This window comes from Schistocerca gregaria, chromosome 2, assembly GCF_023897955.1.
Source record: "Schistocerca gregaria isolate iqSchGreg1 chromosome 2, iqSchGreg1.2, whole genome shotgun sequence".
In the NCBI taxonomy this organism is placed as follows: domain Eukaryota; kingdom Metazoa; phylum Arthropoda; class Insecta; order Orthoptera; family Acrididae; genus Schistocerca; species Schistocerca gregaria.
The window spans coordinates 233,683,220-233,702,757 of record NC_064921.1 but is presented as its reverse complement, the minus strand read 5'-3'; the positions used below and the strand labels follow the sequence as shown (position 1 = coordinate 233,702,757).

At 38.8% G+C, this 19,538-nt stretch overlaps 1 protein-coding gene across 4 annotated transcripts in view; it reads left to right on the top strand.

Moving 5' to 3' along the window:
• The window catches only part of LOC126336762 (microsomal triacylglycerol transfer protein), a 189,758-nt gene extending 172,267 nt beyond the window's left edge, over positions 1-17,491 (top strand). For all 4 annotated transcript variants that reach the window (XM_050000771.1, XM_050000769.1, XM_050000768.1 and 1 more), the window contains 5 exons: positions 6,262-6,915; positions 7,010-7,210; positions 13,543-13,697; positions 16,559-16,726; positions 17,074-17,491. In XM_050000771.1, the coding sequence (XP_049856728.1) occupies positions 6,262-6,915; positions 7,010-7,210; positions 13,543-13,697; positions 16,559-16,726; positions 17,074-17,218 (1,323 nt within the window). In that variant the 3' untranslated portion in view covers positions 17,219-17,491. The remainder of the gene's footprint in view (positions 1-6,261; positions 6,916-7,009; positions 7,211-13,542; positions 13,698-16,558; positions 16,727-17,073) is intronic.
• Positions 17,492-19,538: the final 2,047 nt, after the last annotated feature.

Genomic DNA, 19,538 nt, shown 5'->3' with positions numbered 1-19,538 from the left:
CTAAAAGATGACTGTAATGTTGACACTATATTGTGCCCATTGGCCATGTGATAAACAAGTGTATACAATACAAGTGGAGATGTAGAGTCATAAGCAGATTTACCAAAGTCTTTATTGTTGTTGTTGTTGTTGCGGTCTTCAGTCCTGAGACTGGTTTGATGCAGCTCTCCACGCTACTCTATCCTGTGCAAGCTCCTTCATCTCCCAGTACCTACTGCAACCTACATCCTTCTGAATCTGCTTAGTGTAGTCATCTCTTGGTCTCCCTCTACGATTTTTACCCTCCACGCTGCCCTCCAATACCAAATTGGTGATCCCTTGATGCCTCAGAACATGTCCTACCAACCGATCCCTTCTTCTGGTCAAGTTGTGCCACAAACTTCTCTTCTCCCCAATCCGATTCAATACTTCCTCATTAGTTACGTGATCTACCCATCTAATCTTCAGCATTCTTCTGTAGCACCACATTTCGAAAGCTTCTATTCTCTTCTTGTCTGAACTATTTATTGTCCATGATTCACTTCCATACATGGCTACACTCCATACAAATACTTTCAGAAATGACTTCCTGACACTTAAATCTATCCTCGATGTTAACAAATTTCTCTTCTTCAGAAACGCTTTCCTTGCCATTGCCAGTCTACATTTTATATCCTCTCTACTTCGACCATCATCAATTATTTTGCTCCCCAAATAGCAAAACTCCTTTACTACTTTAAGTGTCTCACTTCCTAATCTAATTCCCTCAGCATCACCTGACTTAATCCGACTACATTCCATTATCCTCGTTTTGCTTTTGTTGATGTTCATCTTATATCCTACTCTCAAGACACTATCCATTCTGTTCAACTGCTCTTCCAAGTCCTGTGCTGTGTCTGACAGAATTACGATGTCATCGGCGAACCTCAAAGTTTTTATTTCTCCTCCATGGACTTTAATACCTACTCCGTATTTTTCTTTTGTTTCCTTCACTGCTTGCTCAATATACAGATTGAATAACATCGGGGATAGGCTACAACCTTGTCTCACTCCTTTCCCAACCACTGCTTCCCTTTCATGTCCCTCGGCTCTTATAACTGCCATCTGGTTTCTGTACAAATTGTAAATAGCCTTTCACTCCCTGTATTTTACCCCTGCCACCTTCAGAATTTGAAAGAGTATTCCACACAACATTGTCAAAAGCTTTCTCTAAGTCTACAAATGCTAGAAATGTTGGTTTGCCCTTCCTTAATCTAGCTTCTAAGATAAGTCGTAGGGTCAGTATTGCCTCACGTGTTCCAATATTTCTACGGAATCCAAACTGATCTTCCCCGAGGTCGGCTTCTACTAGTTTTTCCATTCGTCTGTAAAGAATTCACGTTAGTATTTTGCAGCTGTGACTTATTAAACTGATAGTTCGGTAATTTTCACATCTGTCAACACCTGCTTTCTTTGGGATTGGAATTATTATATTCTTCTTGAAGTCTGAGGGAATTTCGCCTGTCTCATATTTCTTGCTCACCAAATGGTAGAGTTTTGTCAGAACTGGCTCTCCCAACGCCGTCAGTAGTTCCAATGGAATGTTGTCTACACCGGGTGCCTTTATCAGCAATTTCAAACATATGATAAGTGCGAAAAGAAATTACATCTCTATCATTAAAACTTTCGAGTCCAGGTACACTTAGAACTCCACTACCTCCTCTTACTGTGGCAACTGTCAACCATCAATCACCATGAGAGAAGGTATCATTTATGTCCAAATTAAAATTAAGAGTACATCCAAGAAACACACATGGTCCATCAACGAGCGCATTTGCTGCAACACTCTTCACTGGATCCGATTCTTCTTGTCGCCTGTTGTTGTTGTTAGTTCGATGTTTTCTATATTTTTGTAAACTGTTGTGCGACGATGAGGGACTGCCCAATGGGAGAGAAGTGGTCAGGGAACAAGCCCCACTCCCTCTTGGAGGGCTGGCCGTCAAAGTCTGTGTTTTATGCTCCTGCGAAACAGAACTGATGTAATGGTCAAAGGAACTGCTGATTCTTTTTTAGTGTTGTAAGGATTGTGCTTGAACACTTTCCTGGACCAGAATTAGTCCCTTCACTCATTCTAAAATAAGCAAAGAAAACAATGATTGTTGCACAACACAGAGCAAAGTGGAATATACAAAGCATTCGCCAAGGGCTACAGTGCAATATTTTTCTGAGTAATCAATATAATTCAGGCCCTATCTCTACAGGTATCTTTTGTGAAAGACATCTGGTGCCACATACCTCCAGAAACCTACTAAGGATTTCTTGAATCCATGGAAGCAGAATCACTGCTGTACTGCATTCCAAAGGTGTACGAACATGGTATTTAGCAGGTGATCATAACGTTTTTTCTCATAAGTGTATACAATTTGCTTGAAGCCTTCAATCGATTTTCTATTCATTTTTTTAAATTCATTTTGATTTTTCCAATACCTACTTTGTGCCACTCAGTGTCTTGCACAACTTTTATTTATTTCTGCCACCACTAATTCTCAGTTTTGTTTTTAGTTCTTGTCACATTCTTGCACTGTCTCATCAAAGAAACCCTATTGATAAAAGATATACCAAACATTATAGTCCTTGTGGTATTCAGTCTGAAGATTCATTTTCTGTAGCTCTGTAGCTATCCACAGTGGTCTAATCCCTCTAAAACTCAACCCTCCCCCCACCCCACCCCCCACCCCTACCCCAATTACAAATTGATTCACTGAAGCATCAGGATTTGTCCTATCAACTGAACCCTTCTTTTTAGTTGGGTTGTGCCAAAAATTTATTTTTTCTACTACTTGCTCCCATACCTCTTTACTTAGTTATCTGATCTACCAATGTAATCTTCAACATTCCTCTGAAGTGCCATATTCTAAAAGCTCTTTCTTCTTGTTCATTGTTCCTGTTTCACTTCCATAAAAGTCTACATCCCACACAAATGCCTTTAGAAAAAATTAACTAACATTTAAAATTTATGTTTGATGTTCACACAGACACACACACACACACACACACACACACACACACACACACACACACACACACACACATTTACTAACCAACTAACGAACACAGTTAACATTATTTCAGCATATATTTTAATTAGAAATTTCCTACTGTCAATTAAGAACAAAATACTGGCTTACCTTGGCTACTTTGATTGGTCAAGTGTGTTTTATTGTACTTTTTCTCAATTATTTTCACATTAACTGTAAATACCTGCACCTTTATGACCCTGCCATTAAAAATCACAGACAGTAAATTTTCAAACAAATATACTTAATTATATGAGGGAATGCTGGAAGTACTGCTTCTGAATTTTTAATGTGAAAGCTCTTAAAGCTTTTTAAATAAAAACAAACATTTTTTAACAATCTACATCAAACAATGGGATGGAATATTGACCGTGTTATGAAAAGTATAGATTAACAATATGAGAGAAGGAAAGTTGCTACTCACTATATAGCAGAGGTGCTGAGCCGTGATAGGCACATTAAAAAGATTCACACAATCAAAGCTTTCGGCCATTAAGGCCTTTGTCAGCAGTAGACACAAATACACACACGCACGCAAGCGCAACTTGCACACACATCTGCAGTCTCAGAGAGCTAAAACTACACTGCTACCAGCAACACCAATGCATGATGGGCGTGGCAGCTGGGTGGGGTTAAGGAGGAGGCTGGGGCGGCGGGGGGGGGGGGGGGGGGGTGGAGGGATAGTATTGTGGGAGTGGCGGACAGTGAAGTGTTGCAGTTTAGACGGAAGGTAGGAGAGAAGGTGCGGAGGGGGGAGGGGGTAAGTAGCGAAAAGGAGAGAAATAAAAATAAAAGAAATTAAAGATTGGGTATGGTGGTGAAATAACGGGTGTGTAGTGCTGATATGGGAACAGGGAGGGGGGCCGAATGGGTGAGGACAGTGAGTAACGAAGGTTGAGGCCAGGAGGGTTACGGGAACGTAGGACGTATTGCAGGGAAAGGCCTATCGCAGCTCAGCATCTCCGCTATATGGTGAGTAGCAACTTTCTTCCTCTCATATTGTTACATTCCATCCTGGATTTTCCATTGTTTGAAAAGTATAGATTGCTATTCAGCATAAAGCAGAGATGTTGAGTTGTAGATAGGCACAACAAAAAGGCTGCCAAACAAGTAAGCTTTAAGCCAAAAGGCATTCTTCTGAACTATACAAAACAAACACTAAGCCACACTGTCAGTCAGACCTTGGTGGCCAGAAACTGTGGGCCTGTGTATCTTCTGAGGTGTGCGTGGTGGGGGGGGGGGGGGGGGGGGGGGACCAGAAGTCCTGTTCTTCTTGACATCACGTTTCACTAAATCTCATTACATCTAAATTCAACCTATCAATTTCCCTTTTTAAATTCTACTTATCTTATTAAGGGGTCGAATGTTCCATGTTCCAACCTGTAGAATGTTAGTTTCATTTTTCCTGACAGTGACATTTTCCTGAGTCATCTCAGCCAAGTAATCTGAATTGGGGGGGGGGGTTATTTTACCTTTAGAATATTTTACTCAACAGGATTCCATCATCATTTAACTGTAAAGTAGAACTACATACCCTCAAGAGAAACAACAGCTGTAGTTTTCCCTGGCTTTCAGCCTTTTCAGTACCTACTATGATGGCTAATATCACAAAGCCAGATAGTCAGTTGTCTAAATTGCTGACCCTCTTTGGCAGCCACAGTTTCATGTGGGCTGTCCACAGATATACCTCTGTTCTGGTTGTAGCTACAGTACACACACACACACACACACACACACACACACACACACACACACACACACACACCTACCTCTTTATCATTGAGGCATGCAAGGCACCCCACTTCAGCAAGCTCCATGGCTCATTTACAGATATAAATGTTACATAGATAGAATATTAAATGATGACTTTTAATTAATTTCGTCTGTGAGGCTGATATGAAATGCACAAGAAGGAAAAGAGGTGTTTTTCTCCCCCAGAAGTCAACATCTCAAAACTTGCATAAAGGATCAGTAGAAAACAATAGGGCAAGAATCCTGATAATTCAACAATGTGCACTCAAAATGGTCCATATACAGTATAAGGTAACTTCTGGGTATTTTCTTGAAACTTGATCAAGAAGAAACTTTCAGCAGCTATAATTAAACCTGTAGTTCTTAGTGTAGCCAGTAGAAATGGAATGCTGGATCTATATGATCCAGTTGGCCCTTTACTTGTTACCTAATACTTGAGATAATATTGTTCTGCTTTATATTTGTATCTGAGGAAAAATTAAATCAAGAAAACTAATAAATTGTGGAACAGATTTGCTGGCCAGGACTTGCCTGCAGGAGGTGAAATGTGTACTGGTTGCACACTTTTACTTCACACCTGAATGGAGAATGCTGGGACAGAAGCTTGTGATGAGCTCATAGCACACTGGCTGTTGAGACAAGCTCCACCTTCTTTTCCCAGAGCAGCCAGTTTATAGTGTATAAAAGAAATGAACATTAATTGATTACTGCATCACAGAATTTATACTGTGCATCTTGGAAGTTTATAGTGAATGAATAGAAAGATCAAGTACAGCCTCTTCCCTCATGTTTGTAAATGTTATTAATGATCACTATGCACAACAGCGCACACAGATCAAAACTATATTCACAATGGCTACATTTTGTTATGGGGCACAATACTGTTGCATAGCTATGGTTGGCACCGAACATAAACATTCTGGAGCAGCATGAAGTCAGCCAACTTCCACCACAGAGAGGGACCATTTAAAAACATGCACTCAGCAGTACTGCAAATACAAGTCAAAAAGATATATTACCTAGTTTTTGGAACTAATAGTTCTTTCCTCAAGGAGAAGACACACATTGTTTGGGGACGGTCAAGAAGGAAAGGCAGGTCACTTGGACCACTTGATGAGAGAGATCTACTTGTACTGAGGAACCTAAGACACTCTTCTACCCAACAAAGAAGCTGTTAGTTACAAGCTCTAGGCAATGTGTGTCTTTTACTTTTATATGTGTCTATCAGAAGTACTGCACACCAGAAAGTAAGTACTGCTGGGCAGTGAGTCTGTGTCATAATTTATTATATTTCCATTCTTGTTTTCATTATTTTTTAAGGATGCAGTAAACTTCTATTCCACTGAAAGCTATTAGCCTTACCCCATGAAGGCACTCACATAGTGATATGGATTAAGTCAGTGTCATATTAACCATAAATACTGTAATGAATAAAACTCTGAATGATAAATCCATTTTTTTTTATTATGTCCAGGTGATTGAAGAAACAAGAAAATCCCTTGTGGATGGGCTCAATGACTGCAGTTCAGAAGAATGCAAGCAAAAATACTTACGAGCCTTGCGGAATCTTGGCGATGGTAATACAGTGCCAATACTGCTACAGCATGCTGTCAATGGTACCAAAAAGACCAGTGTGACGGCAATGAAGGCCTTGAGATCACTTCCATCAAAGTACTGGGACCAGACTGTTATGTCACTAATGAAACGAATCTATTTTCAACTTGACAAAAAGTACGACTCAAGTGCTCGAACCTTAGCCATAGATATTCTGCTCGAAACTAACCCAGACAAATCTTTCCTCAAGGAAATTCTGATATCGCTGACTTCCTTAGATACAGCATATGAAGTGAAGCAGTACCTCTGGCAAAGAGTGACACAGATGTCAGAAAGAGATTTACAATTCAGGTCACTGGTGAATGAAATAATTACAGAAGAAAAAAGATTGTTGAAAAATTACCACGCAATGGCATTGAGAGGTCTTTCAACAGCATTCACAAGATCTCTATTTAGCAACCCATACGGTAATGCAAGTCTGGTTACTATACAAGAAATATCCAGTGGTTTTTTAAAGAGAGGTACAGTGGATGTTGTTCTTGAAATGAATGGAGAAACAAAGGAAATTTTCAGTGTAAGTTGGTGCCTAGCAACAATAGTACTGGTAATATAATATATAATGTTCAACTGGGATGTCTATATCACAAGTAACTTCCAATTATTTCCAGCTTGGACTGTTTGCTGGAGGCCTTGGCTCTCTCATATCATCAGATGACAGTGATGAACCTGATGATGAACCTGCCACTGCTGGTATGGAAGTTATTGCTCTTGGAGTTCAGTTGAGGCCATTTATTTTCTTCAGTGGGCAAGGAGATCTTATGGGTCATGTTTGGTCTGGTACAGCTTCAGAAAAGACTCCTGCTTTCCAGGTTTGTCTTTGATAGTACTTATACATTAGACAAAAATTATCACTATTAACCAATTATTTGTTTCTTTTTCTATTAAGTACTTATAACTGTTAGTTAATAAATGTCTTAATTTCATAGTACTGACCAATGTAATTACTGCCATTTTTGTTTAAAGAAACTAAAACTAGTCTAACAAGGAAATTCAGATGGCCCTGCCATTTCAGTTCACATATTTTATTTTAACACAAAAATATGATAAGAAAGAAACTTTGGTCTTTGCATGTTATAAATCTGGTGCCGTCCATAGTTTTTTTTCCGTACCATACAAGCCTATGTAGACAATATGAAACTTAAATTTTTTTTGATGCAGTGGAGAACAGCAGTGTGCGAACAAGCATCCTAAAAAATTAATCAAAGTTGCTCACTCTGGACTTCATTCTGTAGGAGCTGGGTTGCATAACGATAACACTGAAAGATTATGCACGATTAATGGTACATGTACCTGTAGCTTTTCCTGTTTGTGATTATACTTTGACTGACCATTGCGAAATCGGCAGTGAGAGGTTAGAAAACTGTGGCAAACCTGCTTGCAACATCAACAACACCCAAAACGTGGGACAAAAGTATGTATAATGTGGATTGTATACTTGCTAGCAAATAATCAAAAATCACAGCTCAGTTTCAGTATAATCTCAAGATAACTGATGTGAACCCTTTCTTACATCACAAACAGTTATAGAAACACAAATGAAAACTCTAGGACTACCCAAAATGTTGATTCGGTGTTTTTTTATTTCCACATATTCTGAAACTATTTTTTCTATGATGCATATGCAAATGTCCCTTTGGCAAAGAGTCTTGCTTTCTTTCTGTGGGCCTTGTCCCCATTTTCAACACAGGGTCAGCCGTGTTGTTACGGATTTGGCAGTGTTAGGTGCAGAAGGTGGCTGGATGCCCTTCCTGTCTCCACCACCAACCCCTCAGGACGTAAGTAGTATACCCGAGCTGTCTGCATCTAGTGTAATCCGTGAAATAATGCAAACGTGTGCAAATGTCTGTGAGTTGTGTAACTGAGGCGGAATGTGGGGACCAGTGTGGTAGTTACCTAGAGGGGTGTGGAAAACTGCCTAAAAACCACATCCAGGAAGACCGGCACACCAGTCATCGTTAATCTGCCAGGCGGATTTGATCCAGGGCCAGCGTGCTCTCTGGCGTCTAGGAAGCAGTACATTAGTGCTCTCGGCTACCCTGCTGGGTATTGGCAAAGGGTACAAAATGCAAACAGCGGACCTTTACTAGACTCAATAATGCACAGAGACTGTTCAGAATATTGCTTCAAGAAAATAGTTACATTTTAATGCAATAATGAAAAACAAAACATCTCATCAAAATATGACAAATATGATGAAAAATACACAAATAAAACAACAGGTTACACAAAAATAAAGCATCACAGGTAACAAAATACAGTCTAAAGATTTATACCGATTACTTAAGCATAATGAAAACACATGAAACAATTGGGGTGCAGGTGGATAGTAAAAAGTTGGAATCTCCTGCCTTAATCAGGTTACTTGTCAGGCATGGGACAGATAAAAAATCTATTCCCCAGATGCAATAAATGGAAACACTTAAAAAGGTGTGAAGTGTTTAGCATTCAATATCAGGAGCTTTTCCCTCTGGCAAAATGGAGAAATAAGTTGGAAAAAGAAGTTTCCAAATCTCTTGAGGTACCAACATTCTATTTCTAGTTTTGAATCTCTCCAATAAGTTCACTTGACCTAGGGTCATGGGTGACCTGTCCTGCAACTTATGCTATATACTAAATATCACTATTATCTCTTCTTTCTGTCCCATTCGTTCTTCTGCTAAAGAAACAATATACTTAGTTTAGAAGTTAGCAATTTTATGTTTTTGTGTGAGTTTCACAGTATACCATATGGGGAGTAAATTTAATATAGTCCTCTACATTATAAAAACTATGAGGTATGTACTATAGCATAAAGTTTTCTGTAGTCATGTAGAGATAGCGAATAAGCACAGAATGAAAATGTTGCAATATGTGGTCATGACTGAGCTATTGCTTGTGAATGGTTGACTGTAAGTTTGCACCTGCTATCTAATACCATATTATCACGTAAAGTAAGAAGACTTCATTGTTAAATACTAAAATGTGATATCAAACTTCGAGCTTCAGAATTGACATTACATATGATTTAACTGATTGTTGTTTTTCACTTATGTTGATAGACGTTTTAGTGAACTAGTTCAGTTTTCAAACAATGCCACAATAAGGCACAAAGAAAATGATTACATATGCAGGACAATTAAAAAATGTATTTTTGGTTATTTTCTGTTTTGTAATGGCTTTATCTCATTATTTTTGGGCAATTAATCCATATCTGATAAAGTTCTTCCTCAGATGTTTGACACTACAGAGAGAAAATTGCAGGTCAAACACCAAAGGGGGACCGAAAATGCCACAAAAAATGGGGGGCACGTGGAATAAAACCACAAGGGATACAGGAAACCAGGTGGATAGCCAGGTAGATATAAATAAGAATACCAAGAGAGAAGAAGAGGGGGCAGAGGAGAAGGAGCAAGGACAGAGAGCGAGGAGATGGGGAGAAAATGCAGCATAGGAAGGAAGAATGTGCTGCTATAGCTCAGGGTCCCATTTGCGCCACACAAGAACACGAAAAAACCGCAAGCCCTCTGGGAGGTGGATAAGTGTTCAGTGTATATGGGATCATAAAACAGTGAAGATCCTCAGACACCAGGAAGGCATCTGGCCCAGACAGTATCCGCGTAAGATTATATGTTCACTAAGCTACAAATAAAGCACCATTCTTATCCATCATATATCAGAGATCATTGGAACAGCGGAAAGTTCCATGGGACTGTAAGAAGGCCCAGGTCATAGCAATCTATAAAAAGAGTAGAAACTTGGATGCCCATAATTAGTGGCCAATTTCACTGACATCGATTTGTTGTAGAATCATGGAACATATTTTGTGTTCAGATGGAACATATTTTGTGTTCAGACATAATGACCTTTCTAGACTCTGAGAAGCTCATCTGCAGAAACCAGCACAGTTTTAGGAAACAGGAGTCATGCGAGACACAGCTGACCCTCTAGATACCGGCTCCCAGGTTGATGCCGTATTTCTCGACTTTCGAAAGGTGCTCGACTCAGTTCCACACTGTTGCTTGCTCCAAAAAGTGCACGCTTAAGGTCTATCTGATGACATATGCAGTTGGATAGAACATCAGGTGTGCCCCAGGGCAGCGTAATAGGTCCGCTGCTTTTTACGACTTACATTAACAATCTGGTTGATGGTACTGACAGCGGCATTAGACTGTTTGCCAATGATGCTGTAGTCTACAGGAAAGTAGTATCACATGAAAGTTGTGAACAAATCAATTAGTATTTGCAGAAAATAAATGTGTGATGTAATGACTGGCAGTTAAATCTCAACAACAGTTAAGTGTAACCTACTGCATATAAAAGGCGGAAATCCCCATTAATGTATGAGTACAAAATAAATGTCCAGTCTTTGGAAGCGATAACATCCATCAAGTATCTGGGTGTGACTATTGAAAATGATCTCAAATGGAATGATCAGATTACACAAGTAATGGGCAAGGAAACTCTAGATTGTGTTTTATTGGTAGAATCCTGAAGCGATGCAGTCCTTCAACGAAGGAAATAGCTTACAATACATTAGTTCATCCAGTCTTAGAGTGTTGTTTGTCTGTATGGGACCCTTACCAGTTGGGTCCGATTCAAGAGATTGAGAAGGTCCAAAGAAGAGCGGCAAGATTTGTGACTGGTACATTTAGCTATTGCGAGAGCATTACAAATCTCACAGAAAGTTTGAAGTGAGGCACACTTGCAGATAGACAGCACGCTAAAAGGAAGGGGCTGCTCACAAAATTCCGAAATCCGATCTTTACTGAGGATGTAGAACATTCTATTACTACCACCAACTTTCAAATCGCGCAATGATCATCACTCGAAGATAAGGGAAATGAGAGCTCGTACTGAGGCGTTCAGACATTCATTTGTCCCTCGCACGATCCGCAAATTGTGCCCTCTGGCACACCCCTCTTGGTGGCTAGCAGAGTAAATACATAGATGTAGATGTAGAAGCTGAGACAATAAGAAATTTTGAGAGTTTCAGAGTGAACATTAGTTAATGATTAACTGTGGCACGGGAAGGGAATACACTAGAACACAAATGGATAGTGTGAGAGATGTAATAGTGATTGCATCAGATGATCAAATTGGTAAAAAGACAAGGCATAGTAGAAATCCTATAACACTGGAGATACTGAATTAAGTTTATGAAAAAAAGTCTAGCTACAAAACAAAGAAGCTGAAAGGTGGAGGAAGTATACAGAGGACCTGTAAAAGGGAAACAAGTTTGAGAACAATATTAAGAAAGAGAAGAGGAAGTAGGTGAAGATTAGATAGGAAATATACCATGAAATGAATGTGACACAACACTGAAATATCTAAGTTCTTGTAGTTGGTGACATTCTCTTAAAATTATTGAGATCCTTGGGAGAGCCAGCAATTATGCAACTATTTCACTTGGTGTTCAAGGTATATGAGAAATGCAAAACACTGTCTTTGTAATAATTCCAACATGAAAGAACGCAAATGCTGATAGGTGGGAATATTACAGAGCTAATTTCAGGTGTTGGCAGATGACTCTCAACGAATTATCCTCTGGAATTGGAACCCCTCAGTTAGTGTTGCATTGGTTATGGAAACCTTGACCCTGTCTCTACACCGACCAGGTTCTACACAACTTCCCTATCATCTGCCTGGTCTTTCGTCCAGTTTTGTTTCCCCCTTTCTTGTGTTTTTTCCCTGGTGTTGTCCTCATTGTGTTGTGATCATTGTAGTCTGTGGGAATCATGAGGGGCCAGTGGCACTGCTACTGCCCCACTGCACTTAGCATTTATGGTGCACACCCGCTCTCCCCATTTCCCCCCACCCCTATCCTGTTTTTTCCACTTCCCAATACCGACATTTCTTTTACCTCTTTGTTTGCCCATTTTCCCTCTCCCTGGAATGAACTGTGCTGCTTGTGTCATCCCTCCCTTGATTTCTGACACTGTTGGTCATGAAACTGATAAAATTGTTGTTTGGTCCCTCACACTCAATCTCCCAACCATCAACTTTTCCAGATCCTGTCTCTTTAATTTCCTACTTTTTTACAATTTATTTAGTTTTAATCTACAGTTCATAACCAATAAATTATTGTCATAGTCCACATCTGCCCTTGGAAATGTCTTATCTGGTTTTGAAATCTGCCTTACTATTATAAATCGATTTGAAACCTTCCAGTACCTCCAGGTCTCTTTCACAAATACAACCTACATACTGTATATGATTCTTAAAACAAGTGTTAGTAGTGATTCTACTATGTGGGTTCTTCTCTCATCCCTTTAGCCCAGTCCATATTCTCCTAGAATTCCAGTCTCCCATTATCAGACTCACTCCTGTGTTACCATTATTGAATTTCTTTTTATCACTCTGTCGTCACATGATTAGGTTCTGTTCTTCTTGACCCTGTACTTTATTAACTCTCACCATATCTAAATTCAGTCATCTGTTGCTCTTTTTAAATTCTCTCATTCATCTAACCAATTAAGGGACCTAACATTTCACACTCTGACCCATAAAATGCCAGTTTTGTTTCCTCCTGAGTTGTCCCTGTCTTGAGATCCAAATGGGGAGACTATTTTACTTCCAGAATACATTACCCGAGAAAATACCATCATTATTTAAACATACAGAAGAGCTGCATACCCCTGGGGAAATATAACAGCTGTAGTTTCCCCATGCTTTCAGCTGTTTGCAATACCAGAACAGCGGTGCCATATTGGCTAACGTTACTAGGCCAGACCAGTAATCCAGATTGTTGCCCTGCTACTACTGAAAAGGCTGCTTTGCCCTTTTTAGGAACTACATGTTTCTCTCTCCTCTCCACAGATATCCCTCCACTGTGGTTGCATCTAAGGTACAGACCACTATGTGTATTGTTAAGGTTTGCACACCACCGTACATAGGAAAGATCCAAGGTTCTTACTAACTGAAATTGCATTAAAAATACAATATGTTTAAAACTGCTAAAATTGCATTTTTTAAATATTTGTAGTTACTAGTAAAATATAATGGTGGATCATACAGTTATTTTATCATATTTGGGTTCACTACATTAAAAATCACAGTAATAAACCACTTTCATTAATGTTTTTCCATTGTTGGCCTGTGTTATGTACACAGTAAAAAGAATTTACCCTTTTTGTGTTAATATTTGATTATCATAAAATTTCAGGCACTAGCACTTTTGCACGACCACTTGCAGTACCTCCCACTCCAGCCTGGATTTGTGGCTGAACTAAGTCTAATTGGCGCAGTATCATTTGACCTATCTGGCCAGATTCAGCTCAGTTTGTGGAACAGAAATGCTCATTCCTTGGTGGAAAAGAAGTAAGTAACATCTGTTTACAGTTGTCGGAATGGAAATTAAATTACACACACACACACACACACACACACACACACACACACACACACATGCAGTGATATTTTCCTGGCTCATTATGTTGTGCCTTCTGGCCATGGACAGGGGAATTGCGTGCAATGCAAGATGACATGGAAGAGCAGACAGGGAGAGGTGATAGAACCAAGGAAGGGCAAGAGTGGAAGTGGGTTTGGGTGTGGGGCAGGTGCTAGTGAAGGGTATTGAGGCCAGAGGTGTATGGGTTCAAAGAACATGTAGCATGGACAGCTCCCAGCAATGTAATTCAGAGATGCTGTTGGTGTTGGGGAGAATGATCCATATTTCACAGGTTTCTGCATTTTCATGTTTAAACTATGCACATGATTTTATCTGGTTCCAGATAAGAATGTAGCAGAAACTTTTACCAGCTTTTCCTGGCATATCCTAGAGAAAGGTTGACCACAGCATGCCAAACTGCATGTGAGCACAATCTATAGGCCACATGTGGGTTGAGGTTTGACCTTTCTTAACTTTGCTCAATATGTCTCAGAAGTATTTGGCACAGCATGACATTTCATAGAGCTCTGCAGAATGGCATTTTTTGGTTGGCACAACTTCCTTCAGTTCAGCAAAATTGGGATGTCAGCAGTTTTTACCCTTCCCTGCTTGTTCCTAATACAAAAGAAGTTCACAAGTCCTGTGGTTATTTTTGCGAGAAAGGCCGTCTGGTGACCTACCATCACAAGCCTTTAAAAATGAATGGGAATGATAGGAGAGAAGGATAAAAATTCTTAATATGTGTTATGTGGTATACAATCGCATAATAGGCAACATTACACCAGCATGCAAAATAATTTAAAGATTTTGTTAATGGTGAAAGAGCAACAAACTACAACAGCTGATAGGTGGAATTCATTGTTTTGTATGTAATGAAGCACTTTGTGGTACATTTGCATGCTTGCAGCACATGCTGGAAATTGGTGTTATGCACAGCAAATCTTTTGAAGTCACATGCATTACTCCACTGTCAGTTGCAATAGTTTTTGATGGAACTGAATGAAGAGTATAGTGACTTTATATATGAGGGTTATTTGGAAAGTAAGTTCCAAATAGCCATAGCTAATCAAATGTCATGTGAACATTGAAACGTGCAAGCAGACCGACTCTCAGCATGTCTTGCTCATCAAATGACATCATTTGCTTTCACATTGTCATGATGTGCTGCTTACAATGTCAGTTCAGAATGTTTAAACAAATAGTCAGCCCACCAGTTGGGAAATATGATCAGTCATTCAGTTTTTGACAGCAGGAAACTTTGCAGAAGCAGAAATTTGTTGGTGGATAACAGAGATGTAGGGCACCAATGTGATGAGTGACAGCAAGATGTGCAAGAAGGTGAGAGCTGTCACAGACAGATTGGAAAATGTTCATGATAACTGCAATCAGGCCAACCATCAATGATCTCAGAAGATCTGCTCAGAGTCATGGATGAAAAGATTTGTGAAGACCGGTTATTCATAATTTCAACTTTAGCATTGAAGTTTCCAAATGTGGTAGAACAACTCTGCAGAATAGTGTCTCTGAAAAGTTTCAGATTCACAAATTTTGCATGCGTCAGGTTCCCATGCCGCAAACTCAGGAACACAAAATGGAAAGAATGGCTTGTACTCTTGATTTTTTGGACCGAAACAGATCTTACTTTCCAAATAATCCTCATATTGATGCAGTGTAGGTTGGCAACTCAAGAAACATGCCTGGAATAATATTTGGCTTTAAAACCCGCTACTGTTGAAATTATGAAAAGGAGAACAGGAATGAAAATTAGAACATCCAAAATTAATTGCAGACCTCCCATTTTAAGCTGAATTGACTGCACACTGTGCACAGTAAGATATAGTGAGGTGAGAAACAACTTATTTCTGATTTGATGGATGTACATTTAAAAAGAAAACTGCATTGAGGACAGGACAAATTCTGACAAAAAACACCATCCGCATCCCTAGGCTCACTTCGGTTAAAGAGAACATGAGTTCTGAAGAATTCATTGTGGCTTTCAAACATTTTGAAGAAACTGCCAGTTGTACATTTGCTCTTTCAGTTGAGAGTGCTCCTGTGCATGTGCAAGTGGAACCAATTGATCTGCGCAGTGTAATTTCCCATTAAAAGATGAATTCTCTTACTTTAAAAGTGTCCAGGAGTTATCTGTTGTTTTCCCCCAGGAAGAATTTAGTCTCCATAACGAGGTTGCAAATGTGAAAATACTTCCATCAACAGATGTGTGTGAAAGGCTTTTTCAATTATGAAACTCAATAAGTAACAATTACATGCCAACCTGAATGTAAACATACATGAAATATTATGCCTGCCCAAATACTGATAGTTTGTGCAGATAAAATTCTGTTATGTCTTGAGCATGCCAAAAATGTTTAAATAATAATGAAAATTAGTTTTGTTTGTGATGTACATTCTTGAGACCTGAAATCAAGTTGTATGCAGTATGACTGTATTACTATTTAAATTTGGCACTGTCACAATTTCCTCCTCTTCCCATTCCTCATGCTCAGATAGTGTGATGTGTCAGTGGGATAAGTGGTTAGCCAGTGAGAGAACTGTGGCACACAAGCAGGAGCACTGTCAGTGTGCTGAATCCTTGGCTGTCACTGCTCTAGAGCATCACTGCATCAGTTAATTAGAGTAAAAAGTATACCAAACGTCATGCCATAATGTGTCCCCATAAATTCTGTGTTACCAATAGAGGACGTTTTCACAAATATTAGCTACTGTATGGCTGTTTTGCGGAATAATTTTTGTTTTGTTTTGTGTAATTAACTATTACTCTTGATTGCAGTGCTGCACTTGTGCTACAAGGAAGAATGAAAGTTGACACAGAATTTGTTAGGAGCCAAGCAGATTTCACCATATCTACAGAATCAAGCCTAAATCTAGTTTCAGATATTGACTTTTCTAATAACATTGCACTCTGTCTTCAGTTAAAACAGCCAGACTCAAGTGTGAGGTAAGATTTTCACTTCAGTAATTCTTTCCATACCAAACCCCTAATTGAAAGTAAGGAATTAAATTTTTGAAATGTAACTTTCAAGTAGATTTGTGATGTTCTTGAAATACAACAAATATATTACTATTTACTGAATTGCGTTTTCTTAATGATGTCACAACATTTTACTAAAATATATGCTGATTGGTAATAATCACATTGTGCTTATTTGTCTTTGAAGATAAATGAAAATCTTTAAGCACACTTAGCGTCAATTGGAAGTTGTAAGTCTGTGCTTAATGAAAATATTTCACAATGTTTAGTCACTGGTGACTTTAAAAAAGAAATTAACTTTTCCTTTGTTTCAGACACAATGTCTTCAAAGTCGAACGAATCCCTGGTAGCAAACACAGGCTACGCAAGTCAAAATACAAGGTTATTCCTGTATCGGGGAGGACATTTGCTCTTAACAGAAAGAACAATGAAATGTGCAGTGCAATATTTGAAAACTGAGTGTTACAATTATGCACAAATGGTTCATAATGTTCCTATGAGACTGAACATTGTATATTAAAAACAGATCTTTATGCCGCCACACTACTTGGACCATGTTCAAATGTGGTACATACACAAGCTCTCTCTTAAGTAGCAACATGTTCTGTTGCAATGCCAATGAAGACTGGATGTGATAGCTGTTGATCACTTAACATTTTTATTTATTATTTTGATAATATATCATTTGAAAAGAGTGTATATATTCAATAAAAATATACATGTGTAATATTACTCAGTTTCCTTCATGCACAGCAATGTTTACCATTAGTTTTGATATTACCCATTTCCTTAATGTTATTTTATCAGACTTACACTTGCCGCTTATTGAAGAGACTTCATGAGAAGGTAAAGGGGACTTAAGGTACATCTACACCTGTGTGACTTCTTGTGAGCAGTAGGCGTGTGTAGCCATTGCACGAAGAGGCGAGGAGGTGCATGCACTGGTGCAAAGTGGCACATGCCTCTGCACATGGGGGCGTAGAAGTCTCCTCATACCAGACGGGGAGATAAGTGCCGCTACTTGCTTGTGGGCCAAGCACAGCCACATGGTGACCAGCTGCAAGGCTCACAGGTGCACACACACCTTTAATGTGAGAAATTTATCTCATAAATATGGTGTATATTTTTTAAGAATTTAGACTGAATTTACTTATTCATTCACTTTCACTGTTACCATCAGTTTTGAAACGGAACAGATTTTAAATTGGATTGTAAAATTATTCCATTGCTGAATAAAAGCTAGTAATAAAGCAACATGGTACAATCATGAAATGAATGTCACATATGCCACAAACAATCTTCTGCACCATTCAGTTCAACAGAAGAAGAGAAGGGTAAGTCCTGAGCACTTAACCAAGAGATAGGCTACAAATCTTGTTAAAGTTCAAATAATATTATGGAATTTCACATAATACTTCTTTTCCATATTTCCATATAGAAGCTTTTGCCAATAAATTGGCGCCCACACACACACACACACACACACACACACACACACACACACACACACAGTGAGTGAGTGAGAGAGAGAGAAAGAGAGAGAGAGAGAGAGAGAGAGAGAGAGAGAGAGAGAGAGAATGGTTTAGACGAATATTTATGTTTTGGTTTACTTTTAACAACATGCACTAGTTCTACAATTACACTAAAATGTTGTGTCTTTTGTTAATAAGTTAAAGAAGGTACAAAAAATGTGTTTACATCAAAAACAGATGTGAAAGCAAAACCAAGGTTTGGTTGATCAGGGTGGCGAGTTGACTGGAAAATGTGGAAAACCAAAAATCCTCAGGGGAATTTTAATTTACTGGAAAAGTCAGGAAAATCTGAGACTCAAGCAATTCTCAGTCACTGAGATTATTCTATAGAAGCAGTCAATAGTGAAACTGTGTAACGATGGTAGGCAATGAAAATCTTGTAACATCATCTGCCTGTGAAAATTCACAATTCCAGTAACTCCATAATCACAGAGCTCTGAAAGTGTATGTATTTCTCTAATCTCTCAGTAACTAAACTTCTGCTATACAATTACACATGTAGCAACTTTCTGTATCACTTTATATTACTTTTAAGAAGCCAGTTTTGCTTCACCTGCAAAGTTTAACAATGGAGTTTTGAGGTTTTCATTGCTTACCATTGATAAGAAAAGTTCAGGAAGTGCAATGAATTCTTGTAATGGTTTTTGTTGGATGATGACTACCCTGGCATACTCACCAACCTCGAGAGTCTACTTTAATTTCTGTGGGTCTTGGACCTCCAATCTGTTTTCCATGGCATGACTGAGAGTCCAATGGTGTGTAACAGGTGCATGGAAATTTACAAGGTATCTGTCACTTCATCATTTGCACCAAAACAAAGATATGTTTTTAATTTTTTAATATACACACCCACTTTGGAATATGTTTTGTGCATCAGCACTGAATATTCAGACTTCAGTTCCTTTTTCCAAATTTCAATTTCAGTGCAAAGTAGTATTTAGCCAACTTCATTGCAAGATCATGCTTCAAATTAACAGTGATACTTTTTTGATTCCATATCATTTGCACCTAATACAGGCAATATGAATGATTAAAAACGTTCAAAGGAAGTCAATGGCCACATTGTGAGATCTGTTTTGAAACATGATATGTTATTGCTGTAAAATTCTACTCATGTGTATTTCCAGACGTTCAGTGTGAGTTCCTGCAACGATTTCTTGGTCACCTGAGGTTATCACTCAGTGACATGACATGGGACAGAGTGATGACAGACGATGATAATGAGAAATTTCCACAGCAAGGGCATA